The sequence below is a fragment of the Hemitrygon akajei genome, chromosome 1, assembly GCF_048418815.1.
Source record: "Hemitrygon akajei chromosome 1, sHemAka1.3, whole genome shotgun sequence".
Lineage (NCBI taxonomy): Eukaryota > Metazoa > Chordata > Chondrichthyes > Myliobatiformes > Dasyatidae > Hemitrygon > Hemitrygon akajei.
Window position 1 is genome coordinate 202,951,808 of NC_133124.1, and position 20,844 is coordinate 202,972,651.

The following is a 20,844-nucleotide window of genomic DNA, read 5'->3' on the forward strand; positions in this document are numbered from 1 at the left end:
TTCCTTCTCCTAGATGAGCTCCCAACCATGACTGATAAGCCATCTGCCCGAAGCGACTAGTTTTTAAGGTGCCAGTAACCCACCTTTACCTCTTCTCCTGTCAGTAGAAACAGTTCAGCCGGGCTTAGCAGCTAAGCCATACATGAAGGCCAGAAGCTGTTTGTCAGAGGCTATTTGAAATGCACGCCATCCCCTACTCCCACCCCAGTCTACCTTAAGGAACCAGTGACCAATTACAATCTCATAACTGAAGATACACTATCCATAGCAACATTTCAACTGGCATTTCTCCCTTCGGCCAAGGATTGTTTTTAAGGGCCCTTAATAACATTCATCCCTTTGTAATCAGTTACCCCTGTTCCAGAACCACAGTAGATTTCCTGGTGACAAAAGAGACAGCAGATGGTGGAATCTGGATTCCATCTCCTAAAGTTTATTTTAAAAAGAGCCTACATTCATGGCCACCACCAATGTCCTCCAGCACATTAAAGAAATACATTTTCTCTTTCACTTGCTTGCTTTCTCCAAACCAAGACCAAAAAGGGGTAATCAGATATTGAAAGGCCTAGATGGAGTAAGCGCGGAGAAAATGTTTTCTATAGTGGGGGTGTCTAGGACCAGTGGGTGTAGTTTAAGAATAGAAGGACATCCCTGTAGAACAGAGATACAAAGGAATTCCCTTAGACAGAGAATGGTGAGTCTGTGGATGTTATTGCCACAGGCAGCTATGGAGGCCAAGTCTTTAAGAACATTTAAAGTAGAGATTGATGGGTTCTTGATTAGTAAGGGTGTCAGAGGTTATGGGGAGAAGGCAGGAGAATGGAATTGAGAGGAATAATAAATCAGCCATGTTCAAATAGTGGAGCTGACTAAATGGCCTATTTTTACAGCTCCTATGTCTTATGGTGTAAAAAATTTTTGCAACATAATTTTATTTTCTTCACTTTATAATAGACCACATTGACTGTGCTTGTGGTAGTCCCTTATTGACAGAACCCAATGAAAATAAGAGAAGTGGCTTTTCTGCATACTTGTTCAGTTTGCGAGTTTCATCTTCATTTCCAGTTTTCTGGGAATTTTATTGTATACCCTCTTTATTCTGTTTTTTGCTCATTAGCCTTCTATGTTGTCCCACCAATATATTTTTGTTAACTTAAAAAAAAATCAAATAAATTGGTCAGAATTGTTGTCTTTTACACATTGGTTGCTTGTCCATCTTTGTTCATGGTAGATTTTCATTGATTCAATTGCGTTTCTTTGTATTTATTGTGCATGCCTGCAAGACAGAATCTCACGGGTGACATATACATTATGTACTTTGATAATAAATTTACTTTGAACTTGAGTCTTTTGAAAGTACTTTGAACTTTGAAAGAATCTCCCTGAACAACACTACATTATCTTTGACTAATCTCTGCCTTTTCAAGTGCAGATTAATCCTGCCCTTCAGAACATTTTCCAAAAACTTCTCTGCCAATGATGTTAGATTCAAAGGCCTGTAATTATCGGGCTTGTCGAAGGTTCCCTTGTTTAAAAGAGTATCACATTTGTTGTGCTTCAGTCATCTGGTACCTCACTTGTTACTAGCAAAGATTTAAGAATTTGTCATGGCCCTAATAATATAATATCCTCTCTTGAACCTCATAGCAGTTGGGGATACACTTTATTGCCCATCAGGGAATTTTACCCACCTTTTAGCTTGATAGTATGTAACTCCTTTTTAATGCTAACATGCTCTAAAATTTCACCAACCACATCATGAATTCTCCATTTGCAACATTCCTCTCCTTACTTAATAAGCCTAAGTGCAACCTCTGGCTCCATGCACCACTGATTGCTATGATTTCCATGGTTGACTTCTTGCCCTTAACAAAGTGTTTTTGGATTTTCCTTAATCTTGTCTGCCAGTAATAATTTATGCCGCCTCTTTGCTCTCCTTACTTCCTCACACTTAATAAATAAAGCATCCCCTTACACTCTATTTACTCCCAAAGAGCTTTCAATAAATCCCCACTACCTGCCATTTGCTTCCTTGCTTTTTATCCAGCCCTTGACATCCCTCGACATCCAGGGTTCCTTGAACGTGCTGTAAATATCTTTCACCTTTAATATTGCAGCCTATGGATTTAACTTTGCAGGTCTCATCAATGAGCCGATTGATAATGAACCTTCACTAGGTGGCAGGGTGGGGATACATCTCTACCAAAGGAAGTGGGTGGGAATTGTGCTTGGCATGGACTGTTTGGGCTGAAGAGCCTGTATTGGTGCTACCTAACCTATACAATCAATGCAGTTTTTTTCCATATCTTATCTCAGCCACAGTTAATTATGTACAAAACAGCATGGGAAGGACTTTCCGATGTATACATAACTCAGATGACATGTTAAAAAAAAAGTCTTCCCCACCTACAACCACTTTAAGAATTTAAATTGTTTTAAGGACGTAACAAAGAGAATATCAAAACTAAAATGCCAACATAACACAAACAGTGCTCATGGATTAAAAAGACATGGTTAGGCATGGGAAAATGCTATGGTGTTTGTACAGAAACTTCTCATGATAACGCACAAATGCTTTTAACCAGTCAATATTAAGATCCATTAAGATATTGTGTGAGGAGACATGGGCCCAGTTAATCATCTCTTCAAATTATAACTCAGGAATTATGACTATACCCTAAGGCATATGAAGGAGCTGACTCAATATGCCAACTGAAAGATGCTTAAGTGTACAGCAGTGTGACACTAGAATGACAATGTGATGAAATATCCAAGACACTTGAACCCACAGTTTCAACTCAGGGACAACTGTTATCAAGGGAACATGGATGAGATGTCACACATGAATTATCCATGAGCTAATGCATTTCAGGAAAGGCTCCAGTCTCCAGTTGTCCTGCAGTTTACAGAAGGTATTATTTATTCAAGAAGGGAACCAGGGATAATCCTGTAAACTATTGACCAGTGAGTCTCACATCAGTGGTAGGAAAGTTACTGGAGAGAATTCTTAGGAATAGGATTTATGAGCATCTGTAGATGGGAACTTCCCACTATCCAGGACATTTACAAAGACTGGTGTATAAAAAGGGCCCGAAGGATCACTGGGGACCCGAGTCACCCCAACCACAAACTGCTCCAGCTGCTACCATCTGGGAAACGGTACCGCAGCATAAAAGCCAGCACCAACAGTCTCTGGGACAGCCTCTTCCACCAGGCCATCAGACTGATTAACTCATGCTGATACAATTGTAGTTCTATGTTATATTGACTGTCCTGTTGTACATACTATTTATTGTTAATTACTATAAATCGCATATTTAGATGGAAACGTTATGTAAAGATTTTTACTCCTCATATATATGAAGGATGTAAGTAATAAAACCAATTCAATTCAACAATGGCCTAACTAGGGACAACCAGCATGGCTTTGTGCAGAGCAAGTCATGGTGATGAAGGTCAAGATATGGATGTTATCTACATGGATTTTAGCAAGGCATTTGACAAGGCCCCTCATAGGAGGCTCATGCAGAAGATTAAGATGCATGGGACCAATGGTGAATTGGTTGTTTGGATTCAGAACTGGGTTACCCATAGAAGACAGAGGACAGTGGTCTAAGGGATTTATTCTGGATGGAGATCTATGTACGGCAGCGATCTTGACCAGGCCTTCTGCCATTATGATGTACATAAATGACCTGGATGAAAATGTGGTTGGGTGGGTTAGTAAGTTTGCAAAGGATATTAAGGTTGGTGGTGTTGTGGATAGTCTAGATGCCTGGCAAAGAATACAGTGGGATATAGATCAGTTGCAGATATGGGTGGAGAAATGACAGATGGAGCTTAACCCAGCTAAGTGAGTAGTGATGCACCTTGGTACTACTAGAGTACTAAGGGCAAGACCCTTAACAGCGTTGATAGGCACAGGGATCTTGAGGTCCAAGTTCATAGGTTCCTTAAAGTGGCTACACAAGTTGATAGGGTAGTTAAGAAGGCATATGGCCAGCTTGCCTTTATTAGTCAAAGCACTGAGTTTATTGTAGCTTTATTTGTTATCTGCTTTCAATCTTATTTTTTTAAAATTGTATTTTATTTAGAGATACAGCGCAAAACATGTCCTTCTAATCCAACAAGCCACACTGCCCAGCAACCCACTAGCCTACTTATAGGACAATTGACAATAACCAATTAACCTACTAACTGGCATGTCTTTGGAGTGTGGAAGGAAACTGGAGCACCTAGAGGAAACCCATGTGTTCGTGAGCAGAACGTACAGACAGCACCGCAATTGAACTCCAAACGCTAACTACTAGCATCACGCTACCACTGCGCGAGCATGAATTCCCAAAATGCCAGATAAGGTAAACACAAGAGATTCTACAGGTGCTGGAAAACCAAATTAACAAGCACAAACTGCTGGGGGATCTCAGCCCGTCAGGCAGCACCCACGGAAAGGAATAAAGAATCAACGTTTTGAGCCGAGACCCTTTATCAGGACTTCCTGCCTGACCTGCTGTGTTCCTCCAGCATTTTGTGTCTGTTACTCTGGATTTCCAGCATCTGCAGAATCTCTTGTGTTAATGATTTGCTAACTTTTCCAAACTTGTTTAAAAACAGAGAGACCTGCAGGTCCGCGAGCCTCTTTTACACTTAGTTCATTGTCGGTATGAGCAAGCTGAGCATCCCGAATTTCATTAGTCCACTACTGTTGACCAGACTGGGAGCCACTTCCTAAACTTCTCTCCTTTGTTTCCTTAACTCCTGACTCTTCGACTAAATATTGGACACATATCCTAGTACATTACATGCCTCAGTAAAATATTTGTCAGTGAATTCTCCAGTGATTTGGAATGGTTTACTATGTTGCCCAAGGGCTGACCTGCCACCCATAATCAGGAGACACAAGAGATCCTGCAGATGTTGTAAATCCAGAGTAACACACACACCCACACAACATGCTGAAGGAACTCAGGAGGTCAGACAGCATCTACGAAAAGGAATTGGGGGAGGGGGGGACCAGGATAAGGTGGTGGGGGGAGGGGAAGGAACCAGGTGGGGAGGAATGGGGGATGAGATGAGATACTGGGAGGTGATAGGTTGAAGAAAGGCTGAAGGAAATTTGATAGGAGAATGGACGATGGAAGAAAGGGAGGGAGGAGGGATACCAGAGGTAGTTGATAGGCAGTTGAGGAGCAGGGTAAGAGAGGATCCAGAATGAGGATTTCAATAAAAAAGGGGAGTGGGGAGAAATGACTAGAAACTGGAGAAATCAATGTTCATGCTGTCAGGTTGATGGCTCCCAAGATGGAACATGAAATGTCGCTCCTCAACCTGAGAGTGGTCTCACTGAGGCAGAACGGGCGACCATGGACTGACATGTCAGAATGGGAATGGTGAGTGGAATAAAAATGGTGGGCCAGCAGAAGGTCCCATCTATTGTGGTTGGAGTGAAGGTGATTGACAGAGCAGTCCCCTAATCTATGTTGGGTCTCAGGGTGGCAAGTTTATCACCTGATGCCAGTCTTCTATCAGTATGTACACTTATACATCAGTGTGTACACATCACAAAAAATTTATAAAATATTCATATAAGGCATATTATGAGGAACAGAAAAGCACAAGCTTACACTGAAAATTACACTCTGTGAACACTCTATTAGGCACACCTGCTTGTTAACGCAAATATCTAATCAGCCAATCATGTGGCAGCAACTCAACGCATAAATGTATGCAAACATGGACAAGAGGTTCACTTATTGTTCAGCTCAGACATCAGAATGAGGAGGAAGTGTGATCCAAGTGAATTTGACAGTAGAATGTTTACTGGTGCCAAATAGGGTGGTTTGAGTATCTAAAAAACTGTTGATCTTCTGGGATTTTCACACACAACAGTCCATAGCGTTTATAGAGAGTGATGTGAAAAAAAAAAACACTCAGTGAGTGGTAGTTTTATGGTGAAAATGCCTTGCTAATGAAAGAGGTCAGAGAATAGTCAGATGGTTCAAACTGAAAGGAAGATGACAGTAACTCAGATAGCCACGCCTTAGAACAGTGGTGTGCAGCAGCACATCTCCAAACACACAACAATTCACCCCTTGAGGTAGATGGGCAGCAGAGGCAGATCTGCATACACTCAGATACAGGAGGTACCCAGTAAAGTGGTCACTGAGTGTAACTTCATGAGTAAACAACTTGAGTGCAGGGTGGGTGAGAAGAGATAGGGAAGCACAAACTTTAAAGACCAATAAAGATGTTCCCCACAGACCCTGTTTATGTTGGCACAAAACTGAACAAATTTTCACTGTAATCATAAATAAAGCCATTCAGACTACATTGTTCGCAAGGCCATTTTAATGGAGGTTTTAAAACTACCACCATTTCTTCATGAAAATACAGTACTACTTAACACCAAAGTACAATCTAAATGAACAATAATGGAATAAGGATTTCAGTATCTCTTATAGAGGCACTCTGATAAATGTTAAAACATTGTCGGAAAAACAGTTCAGATAAGACAAAGACTAATAAAAGATACTAGGTTTTAGACTCCTGCTAATATTTTCTTTGGATACCTTCTCCGATGCGCAATAAATTGACTCAAAAATGTATAAAGGATTCATCTGTCAGTATAAATAGGGTTTAAAAAAGGAAAATTACAGAACCTAACAGACCTCAACCAGGGCAGATGATTCTGACTAAATTCATCACTGCACAAATTACCATAATTATTAGGTATTTTAAGTTTATTGCCATTGTCGATTTTCTCCTTAAGGATTAATGAAGAGTATTGCTTGGAAATATCCTGATCAGATTGTCCCTTTGCTCAATATAAAACAAAATTTCCAAACTGGCTTTGGACAATGGATACAAAGCTCAAACATCAGTGTGCTTCTGGACTGCAAGAAAGATGGAAAAGTCAAGTACCCTGCACTTGCTCCCCTTCACCATTGATATACTGTGGAGGTGGCAATGGAAACAATATGCTCTGTGGTCCAATGTTTCCCCGTCCTCACGTCCTATACGCTCACTCACTCATAGACACCAAACCACAGTCTGGGATCAGGAAGGAGAATCTTTAACAGGAAACTGCAAGCAAAGCTTGGATCCTCGGGTGAGTATGTTTGTAGATAAAGAACTGAGGTGGTGACAGGAATGCCAAAATAAAATCATGGCTTTTGGAGAAAGTGAGTCCATAGAGATAAGAAACTATAAGTTGACCGGTGAAAATAAAACAGAAACCCATACAGAAAAAAAACATATTATGCTGAATACTTGATTTATTGACCGTGACTATCACGGAATGTAGTTCATAAACAGATCATAAATATTTTCTGGTAAACCAATAAATCCCTTTAATGGTCTCAAAAATTAAACACATACCTCTTGAAATATTCTGGTCTGAATATTAATCAAATATTTCCAACATTTACATGAAATTTGTCTGTAATAACATTCTTAAAATTGTCCTTAATTCCTCCATAAAAATAGCAGAAGAATGCCATATGTCTGGGACAGAGTTTTAATTATAAATCCATTGTAAATTCAACCTCTGAACACGGGCTGTGAAGTGATTGATACAGGGAGGAATGGCAGTGCCTTAGCAGCTAATAGAACTGTGGTAAACTCAGGAATTTAACTTTAGTGGAAGCAAGTTGATTGAGATACAGTCAGAAAATCAGGACATGGTCCCAGGTATCTTAGGACTGAGCATCTTTTTTCTCTTGAAATTGCATCTAGTAACTGCATTAGATTAATCACCAAAGAGATACAGCATTAACTATGATACTTTTCCCTAGCCAGTCAGCTTTGAAAATGTAATTAAAGAGATTGTGTTTTTAGGTCATTTAAAAAGTTGTGAATAAAACTCTTTTTAAAACAAAAGCCCCAATGTCATCGATAAATGTTCAGTGCCTCATGAATTGGGGTGGGGTAAAAGTAAAACTGACATGGCCAATTCGTGTTAATCTGGATACCTGCTGTTACCCAATATATTGAAAATTGGAAGTCAACCTGTTTGTCTGCTTTTCCTCTTCTACCACCCCTTGATAAGTGCTGGGATGACTCAGCACTTAGGTTTGGTAGTGTGGGGTGCAGCATGCAATTATCTGAGCTAGCCCCAGCCATTCACAGCAGTAAAATAATGAGGTAGTGTATCAATGACAAATTAAGTGTAGCATTATGGTAGGTCTAAGGATGGCACAGCAGTTAATGCTGCTATATCACACCCTCAAGGAGCAAAGTTCGATCCTGACCCTGGATGCTGTCTGGGTGGAGTATGTGCGTTCTCCAAGACTGTTTGCGTTGCTCCCAGCCACTCTGATTATTTCCCCCCACATTCCAAAGGTACATTGGCAGGTTAACTGGCTCCTGTACATTATCACTAGTGCAGATAACTGACAAATGGAGTTAAATGACTAGAATGGTTGGTCATGATTAGACTGAACTCCTGCCTCAGCAAGGACCTGGACCCACTGCAATTTGCCTATCGCCACAATAGGTCAATGGCAGACGCAGTCTCAATGGCTCTCCACACGGCTTTAGACCACCTGGACAACACAAACACCTATGTTAGGATGCTGTTCATCAACTATAGCTCAGCATTTAATACCATCATTCCCACAATCCTGTTTGAGAAATTGCAGAACCTGGGCCTCTGTACCTCCCTCTGCAATTGGATCCTCGACTTCCTAACTGGAAGACCACAATCTGTGTGGGATTGGTGATAACATATCCTCCTCACTGACAATCTACATTGGCGCACCTCAGGGGTGTGTGCTTAGTCCACTGCTCTACTCTGTATATACACATGACCGTGCAGCTAGGAATGGCTCAAATACCATCCATAAATTTGCTTACGATACGATTGTTGATAGAATCTCAGTTGGTGACATGAAGGCGTACAGGAGTGATATAGGCCAACTAGTGGAATGGTGCCGCAGCAACAACCTGGCACTCAACGTCAGTAAGACAAAAGAGCTGATTGTGGACTTCAAGAAGGGTAAGACAAAAGAGCACATACCAATCCTCATTGAGGAATCAAAAGTGGAGAGAGTGAGCAGTTTCAAGTTCCTGGGTGTCAAGATCTCTGAGGATCTAACCTGATCCCAACATATTGATGTAGTCATACAGAAGGCAATATACTCAAAAACTTTTATAGTTGTACCGTGGAGAGCATTCTGAAAGGTTGCATCACTGTCTAATATGGTTGGGGGGGGGGGGGGGGGGAAGGGTGTGCTACTGCACAGGACCGAAAGAAGCTGCAGAAAGTTGTAAATCTAGACAGATCCATCTTGGGTACTAGCCTACAAAGCACTCAGGACATCTTCAGGGAGCGCCCAGGGCATGCCCTTTTCTCACTGTTACCATCAGGTAGGAGGTACAGAAGCCTGAAGGCACACACTCAGTGATACAGGAACCACTTCTTCCCCTCTGCCATCCGATTCCTAAATGGACATTGAATCCTTGGACACTACTTCAATTTTAATATACAGTATTTCTGTTTTTTGCACTTAAAAAAAAAAATCTATTCAATATACGTATACTGTAATTGATTTACTTGTTTATTTATTATTATTGTTTTATTTTATTTTTTCTCTTCTAGATTATGCATTGCATTGAACTGCTGCTGCTAAGTTAACAAATTTCATGTCACATGCCGGTGATAATAAACCTGATTCCTGTATTAGAAAAGTTGTTAAGAAAAAGGTGAAGGAATATTCTCATCAGTGATGTGCTTGTCACTAGGAACACTCAACTACACAAAACAGTATGGTGCCACCACTCAGAAATTGAGTTTTATTTATACCATAAGATATAGGAGCAGAAGTTGGCCATTCAGCCCAGCAAGCATGGTCCGCCATTTCATCTTGGATGACCCATTCTCTCACACTCTCCCTATAACCTTCCACACCCTGACCAATCAAGAATTTATCAACCTCCGCCTCAAATGCACCCAGTGACCTGGCCTCCACAGCCACCCATGGCAACACATTCCACAGATTTCTGGCCAAAGAAACTCCTCTCCAGATGGACGTCCCTCTAACCTTAGGCTACAGCCTCCGTTCCCAAACTCTCCCACCAAAGGAAATATCCTTTCCTCATCTGCTCCATCCAGGCCCCTCAATATTCAGAAAGTTTCAATGAGTTCCCTCTGTGTTCTTCTAATTTCTAGCGAATACAGGCCCAGAGCCTTCAATGGCTGCTCATATGACAAGCCTTTCATTCCTGGAACCACTCTCACTATTTAGATGCCCAGCCTATACAATTTAAAATAGCTGGGATGTAACTGTCAAAATAGCTCTGTTCTGTGAAAAAGAAAGTTAATCTGGCAGAACCAAGGTGTCTAAAGCAAAAAAGTGAAGGTTTGTGACAAGGTTTGTGAAGGTGAAACTCTTCAATATGAGTTAAACCACTTATCAAAAAATAACCTTACCACCTACTATTGTCTAATCAACACCTGGCTTGGATCAATTGACAGTTTTGAGCAGTTTCTGATTTTGCAGACACCGACAGCATGTCTTTCTCTGTGACTCATTTCCACAACTCAAGTTCTGTGCCTATTCTTTTCAATAATTTTCCAAAGGGTCTTTTCCAAAACGGACCTACATTTCTAAATGAACTTTCATTGATCACAAGAAGTTACTGTTTTGCTTTGTACCACAAGCAAATCAACCAGCTCATATGTAGCAGTGCTGCATTATGCAGTCTACTTAAATGAGGGCAAATTTCAAAACGTTAGTCACCATGACAGGTTAGTGCTCTCCACTTCAACTAATTTCAAGTATCAATAGCATAACATAATCCACTAAAATCTTTGATTTTTAAGACCTGTGTCAGTTATCTAAAAATGGACAAGTTCATCAGTTTTAAATCATCTTCCATCACAGTATCTTTAGCCAAAAGAGGCTGTGTTTCCAGAAATCTTGGCATGTTAGAATACACTTGAGAAAATGTTGCAGGTAAGATTTCTAAGTCCATCCAAATCTTGCTGGCTATTCACTGTGACTGAAATCATTTTAGTGTAATATTCACTCAAAGCTTCGGGGGCTTGGAAGTCAGGAAATACAATTTGCAGTCCAACAGAGCAATTTTTCCAGCTTGATTAAACAATGAATGTGAAACAAATTGCGCCAAATTGTTGGCTCAGGTTATCTGATGAGACCTCTGAAAATAAAATAGGCAATTCACTGCCCATTGTAGGTAGTTCTGTGTTTAAATTGTTTTTTAGGACACTCCTGAACTGTTGGTGCATACTTTCCTGAGGTGATAAAAGAAGAAGGGGAAATTGGGAAGCTATTGTATCAACTGATCACAATGAATATGAAAACACATAAAAACTGCATTTACTAAAAACAAACAAAAAAATCCATGCGCTGAAATGCTAAAAGGTTAGCATACCTCTGGCAAATCACCTTCATTTAAAAAGTGAAAAATGAGCTAAATATCAGAACTTTTTCTTTATCATTTTAAGCCAGTAATAAGAATGTGAGAAACATTGAAATAAGAGCAAAGGGCCTATTCTTTTCAAAAGGCAGGTTTCAGGATTAGGGGTGCATTCTCACAAACGTGGAAGATCAGAAGTTCAATAACACCACAATGCTTGTGATTGAAAAATTTGATTGGAGCAAACACATCCCCGGTAAAAGAGCACAGAACAAAACAGGAGAATGATAATTACAACTATCCATTTAGTATTGGTATCAGCAAGCACTTTTGTTTGCAAAGTATTTGAAAATCCACAACTCTCACTTCAAGAAACCTTGAAATTAGGGAATCATTTAAAAATGTTCCAATCAATAGAATTAAGACAAAGATCTGCTATGACCCAATAATGACAAAATAAATGGCCAACTGTTGTTACTGCCAATTCTCTGGATATATCCAATGCTTTTTGTCTCTCCAAATGTAAAATTCCTTTTTTTCCATCCTGACTCTTTACTGGTGTTGTAGGATCATATTTTGCAATGATCTTATGCAATAAAACTTCAGATCATGGTTTCTTATTCATAATGCAGAAAGAAAATACTTATTTCTTTGACAGGAGCCATTGAGTAAGCTGAAGGCCATTTCACAGCCACTATTTTAAGAATCGCATTACACAAAAACAATGCCTTGTTCATCATGATTCATCAGGAAATATTTATGAGCATGGATGATCCATAAAAGATAAAAATATTTTTCAAGCAACAGATATTGACTTTGACTCTAAGTGTGAAGAGTTAGGAACAGTTTATAATGAGGGGTGCATTATCAAAATACTTCCATTATCAATCGACTTTCAATCAAAAAGGTGACATTTGAATATCAATACATTTTCACTGTAATACAGAAGAGTGGTAAATTTCATGGGACGTCTTGTAGATGCAAAGTTCAAGTCATCATATGAGCCACAGCACACATAGGACAATAATATTCTTCAGACTGATTGGAAATTTAATAGTACTTGTGTTTTCTATGCCCATTTTGATGTAAAGACATCACTGGTGTCTTATTGCTACCCCGATTGCCACACACTCACACCCTTTTTATTAATTAATATCTCCTACCTTAGGTCAGTTTACTTTTGTTCTGTTCTACCCCTTTTTCTGTGCCTGAAAACTTGCTCTCTAACCTTTTTTTTCTAAGTTCTGATTAAGTCAGTCACCTGAAATAATTCCTTCATCTCTTTGTCTTCAGATCCTGCTTGACCTGCTGGATATTTAAATATTTTCTGGTTCATTTCAGGCATTTTTACTTCATTTTCATGCTTCCACAGTTTTCTTCAGGCTTTGCAGGTTGGAAATCTGTTTGAAGACCACCTGGAAGAAACATGACTGAACCACTCAACAGATAATAAGCCTCCTACTCTTCCAGTTCTGAAAGGCCCCTTGCAAAATTGTAAAGAAAATCTTCTCTTCCCCAGCAGCCACCCCTTCTCCAGACTTCCAACTTGCAAATCCCTTTGGGTTTTTTTGTGCAATTTTAGTTACATTAGGTATTTTAAGGCGCACAATTCAAGATGTTCATTAAAACGACAGCACTAACTTCAAAGAATTTCCCTTTTTATGAAGGCAGAATGTAGCAGATTAGTTGTGGCAAAAAACACAATCTCTACTGAAAGTAACACTATCAATACTTTTCTTTAGAATTAAGATGTCACCTAATTCAAAAAAAATCCTCATATTATGAAGTAAGAACATAGCAGGTTAATTGTGGTAGAATTTTAATCTCTACTGAAAGCAATGCAAACAATTCATTTTAGCATTAAGATATTATTGAACTTTAAGTGGATGTAATTAAAATATATGTTCAATAAATGTGAGGGTACGAAAGTAACTATTTTCTTTTGTTAATTTTTTTTCCCCAGCAGCATTCTAAAAACCTTTGCCAATTTCTCAGGGAGCTTGCAGAAATCATTTTCCTTTTCTCTCATCTGCATCATGCCACACCCTCCCCTGTCTGCACCAGCCTGGATTAGTTTCCTTCCTTCCACCAACATGCTAATCTTCTCCTCTCAGTCACTCTACCTCCCAGAGCAAGTGTTGAGGTAGAAGCCATTGTTTTGGTTGCAATGCACCAACTAGGGGTTCACCAGTCCATTTCAAGCAGGCTTATGGGGATAATGCTCAATGAAAAATAAATCTAACATCAAATATAGTTTAAATCACTTTAATAAGTGTGCAACTCAAAATTACTCTCAATGTACAGCATTCTGCACTGACAAACAGAGGGAGTGATTGGTGTACCATACTGTACATTGACAATAGAATGGAGTAGTCATGTGTTTCTTGCTTTAAATATACTAATTCTAGTAAATCTTGGTAATCCTGCGTGATATAAATTCACGTGCAAATGAATTAATTCAGACCTCCAGAAAGGTTTTTTTTCAGACTATCATAAGATATGGAGATCTTAAGTAGTTACTTGAATACTCAAATGAAGACATCATGCAAGCTCAATCAACTTGAATATCATTGTCTAGAATTATCGAGTAAGCAAAGGAATAAAGGGATCTCTGATTGCTGCATTAATTGCACATTGTGCATTAAAATAGGGTTACACTGCACACAGTGCCACTATAAACCACACTCCACACCTTTGGAGGGCAGCACAGTCAAAACAGTACCTGGGCAGTGCCTCTTGCAGGTTGCAATATCCCAATTCAATACACACTGAGTCCTTGGAAAGAAATTAAGCATTAAAAAGGCACTGCAAAGTTGCATTTTCTTTCAATTTACGAAGTAGGCAGTTTCATACAATTTTGTTGCATGGTTGTATTCTAAATTTAAACATTTAATACATTTTTTAAAAAGAAAAATCACAAGGCGACTACCGTAATTGGTATGATTGATTGAACACTGTAATGGACAACACTTCTCTGGTGGAATTTTGGTTATCCCAGCTTCTGACTTTTATAACCAGCTTGAGGTATGTTCTGGCATTCAACCTAACTAAGGCTAGAGTCTTCACAATGTCTGTCGAAAAGAAGGAGAAACCTTCGACTTTTCCCTGCTCTGGTGCTGCACTTCCTATCTTCTTGAATATCTCTGATGCTGGGAAAAGCTGAACCACTTCAGTGGATTCTGTAATTTAGTCCCAATCCAATTTGGAAGTCATTAGCCCTGGGTCACTTTCACAAAGTGATTACTGTGTTGGACCATGCCTCATGTGGACCTGAATGCCAGAGATTTGCACAGTCAAGGCCTGAGATTTGATAATGTAATAGTTTCACACAGTTTTGTTGAAGTGAAAAGGAAAAGACTCACTGCCTTTAACCGGCCAGGCGTTAAAGTGAGATACTGCAATTTCAATTGATGCTTCATTGCCCCCCTGCCTCTGCCCCTCTTCATCTCCCACTTCCATTCAGGTTGCAAGTCAAGGTTTTGGATTTCTGGATTTAGTGGGAAAGGGAGCTGCAGCAAATGGATCAGCCCCATGCGCCTGGGGAGTCCTTGGGTCCACCGAGGCAGGGTTAGTGGTTCCTTGCACCCCCTGAATTATGTCATGAGTGACTGTGTAGGTACTGGGAAGCTGACCCTGCCACTCTTTCTCTTTGAAGTGACGGGAGTACTTGGATAATGCTTGAGGGCGGAAGGGTTGGGAGCTCCCTGAAGGTAGCAATGCTTCTTGAGCTCGCAAAGTGCTGGGGGTTTGCATTTGGTGGTTCTGGGAATTACTGTAATTCTTCATTGGGTCTCCTTCTCGGTTGGACTTTGCTTCCTTGGAATCTTGCTGGTTGCCAGCTATGAAAGGCGCAGCTCGTTGCTGCACTCCGCCAGACGGTCCAACACAAGTGTCTGGAAAACCAGAGAACATACTTTGACGAATCTGATTGGTGTCTGCAGCAACACCTCCAAATTGGGAGTGAGTAGATATCTCTTCAACTGGTGGGTACACAACTGTTTCTTCCAAAGTTGCCAGCGTTTTCTTTTTTGAAAACGGTGCCCTTGTGAAGACATCATTCTCTTCAGTTTGATTTCTAGCAGCATTAATTTTCACTTTAAAAGGAGCCCTGGTAAAAACATCAACGGCACCCTGCACCGTATCAGTGCCCCTTGCGTTCCTGAAGGGAGCGGCAGAGAACACATCTGCCTCACTGGTTGTTTCCTCACCCTTTTCTCCGTGGAGTTTGGATGTCTGTTCCTGTAGGTTTGTCTCACCTGAACCAGAAATCAATTGTCCTCCCGCCATCTCCCCTGCGTGGTTCAGCAAATTCTGAGGTTTATTCGGATCCTCGTCCTCTTCGGAATCCAACAGCAGAGGTCTGTGGCCGCTGCTGTCGAGGAGGTCACCACGATCCTCAATGCAATCATCGTCGCTGCTGTGCACTGAACCACAGCTGGAAGGACCCATAGGGTTAGGCCAATTCACATTCTCAGCGTCGGGCTCCCTAGGCTTGCCAATCTCAGAGAAAATAGGGGCATCATTGGCAGGTGACCGGAACTGCTCCGTGGAATGGCCAGAACCATCTCTTGGGAAACCTGGAACAGAACAAGTAGCTAATTAATTCTCTCAATCAGCAATGCTGTACCCTAAAATCCGCTGGTTTCATGCATTGATTCAAAAGCAAAATATGGTTGCATAAGTACCCAATTAAATCCTATGGTTTTCAGCACGACTGTGGAGCCTGTTGTAGTAAAGTTTACACTCCTGGATCAATGTGCACATGACCTTGACCCACACCCAATATTCCTTTCAGCCCATGAAAGCCTGGTTTCTGAAGACACTCGGGATATGTGTTTTAAATGATAGGGTGTGTAAAACACAAGTCTCTAAGATTGTGTTGCCATTTTGAAAGGGAGTCCACTCAGAACTTCTTAATTATTTTATTCTACAGTTGATTTTGAACAATTATACATTCCCTTAATTTGCAGATGAACAGAGAGCTGGAGACAGACAGAAGCAAGCAGAGACAGACTAAAACAATCTGCTGTACTTTGACGGCTGAGGGTTGCTCATGGTTGCTCCTTTTCCTCTGTCACAAATGCTCAGAAGCCACACCTTACAGCAGTTCCGTAGAAGCTCTCCAAACCCATTCCCTTCAAACTTTGGCTCCTGAACCATTTTAGGCAATGCTGGATCTGCACTGAACAGATTCTCCCTTTTCACTGAACAAACCTGGCTACAAAAGCAGTACAAGGTGCTTTTGATGTAATGTCTATTCCGCTATTTTTAAGCTTTCATATACTTGATATTTAGTTTTTGAACTATGCCACACAAAGAGAAGGGTTCAGAGGATAAGGAGCAACATAATAAGATGCCAAGGTACAGCTATAGTACATTATCACATTGTCAGACTACATGTTGTTTTTGCTGTAGAAAAATGGGATGGTCATGCTACATGTAAACTCAACCACAATAGTGAAAACATCTCTATAGCCTCAGCAGCCACAAGGAACTGAGCATGTCAAGGGTCAGGTGTCTGGCACATACAACATCAAAAGCTTAGTCTGTACCCTTAGTAAGTATTGCATGTAAAATCCAACAGCTACAGGACTATTTTGATGTATGCTTCACAGACCATATCATCTTTACATTAACTGTATATTTGTTGAATGACAAGGAAAAGCCCAACAATGACTCTGAAGTGAATTAAAGACCAGTGAAAACTGTATTAGGCTTCTTAGTTGAATGAAAAATAAGGGCAACCCTCTGACCACAGTCTGTAAAAGATCCCAACTCAACTGAACAATGAAAGAGTCCAACCAGTGAGTGATCGATGGGGATGATCCCAGCAAGGACCGAAGGCCGGCTGAATAAAGATGAAGGGTTCTTTTCCTTCAATATGTGCTGCCTTCCCTACACCTATTTCAGAATTCTAGCATCTCTGTTTTAAATTTGTGTCACTGATTATCTTGTTCTGTAACATGATTCCCATGGGGCCAGATACACCGAACCCCTTGTATTAAAATGGAAGCGGCTGGTCAGTAGATTACATGTATGGAAATAGAGATGGATCAAGAGATGATCCTACAATTAAATACTTAATTGCAGCATAGTCAAGAAACTGCACAGCATCACAGGACAGTATTCTGTTCAATAAAGTGGTGAAAAGTCCAGCATTGAGTTAGGGATTAGTGGATTATTGGTGTAAGTTTTTTTGATTTTTAGTGCAGACTTAGTGGGTCAAAGGGACAGTTTTTATGCTGTATGACTCTGGCTTTCCAACCATGATTCTCCGCAAACTCTGCTCTGTACTTCCGTCATCAGCCACTGTCTACTTTTTGTTGAAATACTGCGGACTAGAGGGTTAGGTGGTATTTTTCAACAAGTAACTATGTTTCATAGAGCCATAACAACAATGCAGCTCCTACAGGTCTGTGCCAGCACTTAAACAAGCAATTCAATTCCTCTGCCCTTTCTCAAAGCACTGCCATGTTTGTTCACTAACAGCAGCTACTGGACTAACTGGTCAAAAACAAATTAATATCTCTTACAGGTCCTCACCAGGTTCCCAATACCCAACTTATGTACAGCCCGTAGATACGAACAAATGTCTGAGAGACCAGTGTGATGGATTTACCAGCTGTTGCAAGCCTGCAGGCATCTCCTGTTGTGTGGAGTTCAATTCACAACAATATCTGAATGGTTGCATTAAGTGGCTGGTTTAATTATGTCAGCTTTGATTGGTCAATGTTTTTTATTTAAACATATTCCCAGACAGCTTCATTTCTAGCTTGCAAACTGTTTGGGTTATGAACAGTTCTCATCAACCCGGTGAGCACCTGAAATTAACAATTCATATTCAACAGAGATGTGGATGGCCAGGTGGAGTTTTTTACTAAACTAGCATATTGTAAAGGGGAGAGAAAATGTCAATTCTTGCTGAGGTGGAAGGAGATACATCTATTCTTGCTTTGCAACATCTCTTGTAAAGCTTTGTAATCACTACAGTTGGAAAGTAATATTGAGAGGTAGCAAGGCTGATGGGTATATTTTATTGATGGGAAGCTGGCACTCTGGAGAAATTCCTCCCAAGAGATAGTCAAGTCCAGATGGAAAAGAAGGTGAATGCTGGAAGTCTGAAGGAGATTGCTTGAAATGCTCAAGTAGATACCATCTGAGACTGAAACTGGCATGTTTTGGATGTGTGAGTTAAAAGGTGACCAGCTAACATTTCTGTTGTAGACTGAATCAGAATCAGGTTTAATATCACTGACATACATCGTGAAATTTGTTGTTTTGCAGCAGCATTACAGTGCAATACATAGAAAATAACAAACATTACAAAAAGAAATGTGCATTTAAAGTAATAGTGAAAAACGAGCAAAAATAATGAGACAGTGTTCATGGGTTGGATTGTTGTCCATTCAGAAACTTGATGGTGGAAGGGAAGAAGCTGTTCTAAAAACATTGAGTGTATGTCTTCAGGGCCTTTTACCTCCTCTCTGTTGGACTATGGAAGATGGTTGACAGCGCAATGACAAATTATTTTCTTTTCTCTTTGATGCTGTCAGGGCAGCTCTGTACTACCAGCATTTGCTGTAATCAGTTTATGCTGACATGTGATGAAAATGCTTCAAATTTAGCTTTTTTTTCCCACAACTAAAAATCAGTGCGTTAAATTTTTACCAATTATACCTTGCACTTTATTTTAAGAGAATAAAATACTAATTTGCCTTATCAGTCCTGTAGCTCTTAAACTTTACACGCATTTTATTACCTGACATAAAAACCATATTAATTGAAAATTACTCCTGATTGGGACCTAATTTTATTCATTGAATATTTTAATCTTGGAAGTGGCTACACCTGTGTATCTATTAAAATATACAAATAAAAGAGCAATTTCACATCATGTGGGTATAAACAGTTCACAAAGCAAGCAAATTCATGCCCAATGTAAGATGAATGTTGAATATTCCAGCAAGACATTAAGATAAGGTTTAGAACATAAACAAGTCCATTTGTCCTTAAAGTTCTATCCTGACACTCAATTTCACATTATAATGTACAAAAAATAAAATCATTAATAATATTACTGGCAGTTTGCATTCTAATTGTATAAAAACCCTTCATCATATGGGTTTAAATTAAAATTCACGTATTGAACTTTTAAAATACAAATCTCACCAAATGCTGATTCATTGCTTCAGCTGCAGTATGTAAAAACAGCAAGGAGTGACTAAAAGGTAATCATAAAAGTCACAAAATAATTGACCTTCCAGGAATCAGAACCGTCAATCTAAGATGTAGCAAATGGAACCAATTTTTATTTATTAAGGTTCTAGAAAAGCACTTTAAAAATCTTACCTTAGTAGAAGTACCATTATGTTTTAAAATGCCATTTCTGCCAACTTCCAGTTGTATTTGCAGAAAAGTTCAGAGAGGGTTTAGTACAGTTTAGAAAGAAATGACTTTGTTCTTCGTTTAACTTCTCCCCTTTTGATTTGTGACAAGATTTTTGCCAATATCACTTACTCCCCAAATTTCATCATGTTTACAACAGTAATGCTGAAAAGCACACTTTTGCCTGTTTAAAAATAAAAACAAATCCCTCAAATAATTTTTTGCCGAATTCCAATGTTAAGGACATGTGATTCATAAGCTCTTAGTTCCCTTGTGTGGCCACACCTCCTCTATCTAGTTAGCCCTGTGTCAGTCATCCTCAATCAACACTGCTAAGATTTGAAAAAAGGTAATGTCCTTGGATCCCAGTGACGCTTAGCTCTACCATCAAGGGAAGACCAAGAACTGCACTTCTACATTTATACTAATTTCAGAGCACTTCTTTGAATGGGACTCACTACCATTGTCAGGTTTCCATTATGACACACAGTTAGGAAACAGGGGCAGATGCCAGGAAAATTTCTTCTGCGGTACTATCGCAAGCTAATGTAGAAACAATTAGCTCATCTATCCACACTCATAACTATGCCCTGGTCTGCCAAATCTGTGAGTGTCCAAGGTAGCTTTAAGGGGCATTCTGACGAGGAATGTTGATCTGGTTTAGGGGTCAGCTGTCGCGTTGATTAGACAAGGGTGAGGCACACAGGTAAAGCCCACCCAACCATTGAGCACATTTACATGAAATGCTGTCGTAGGAAAGCAGCATCCATCATCAGGGATACTCACCACCTAGGCCATTCTCTTTTCTCACTGCTACCATCAGGCAGAAGGTCCAAGTGTCTCAGGACTCGCACCACCAGATTCAAGAACAGTTACTACCCCTCAACTGTAAGGCTCCTGAACAAAAGGGGTAACTACACTCATCTATTGAGATGTTCCCACAAGCATTGACTTCACTTTAAGGACTCTTTATCTTGTTATTTACGCTCTTGATAATTATTGCTATTTTTAATATTTGCATTTGCACAGTTTGTTGTCTTCGATGCTCTACTTGTTCTTTCATTGATTCTATTATAGTTA

The 20,844-nt window shown here is 39.9% G+C and overlaps 1 protein-coding gene across 8 annotated transcripts in view; it reads right to left on the reverse strand.

Annotated features, from left to right (window-relative positions):
- Positions 1-6,330: 6,330 nt before the first annotated feature.
- Positions 6,331-20,844, reverse strand: part of LOC140734700 (AP2-associated protein kinase 1-like) — a 132,541-nt gene continuing 118,027 nt past the window's right edge. For all 8 annotated transcript variants that reach the window (XM_073059057.1, XM_073059087.1, XM_073059079.1 and 5 more), the window contains one exon: positions 6,331-15,956. In XM_073059057.1, the coding sequence (XP_072915158.1) occupies positions 14,851-15,956 (1,106 nt within the window). In that variant the 3' untranslated portion in view covers positions 6,331-14,850. The remainder of the gene's footprint in view (positions 15,957-20,844) is intronic.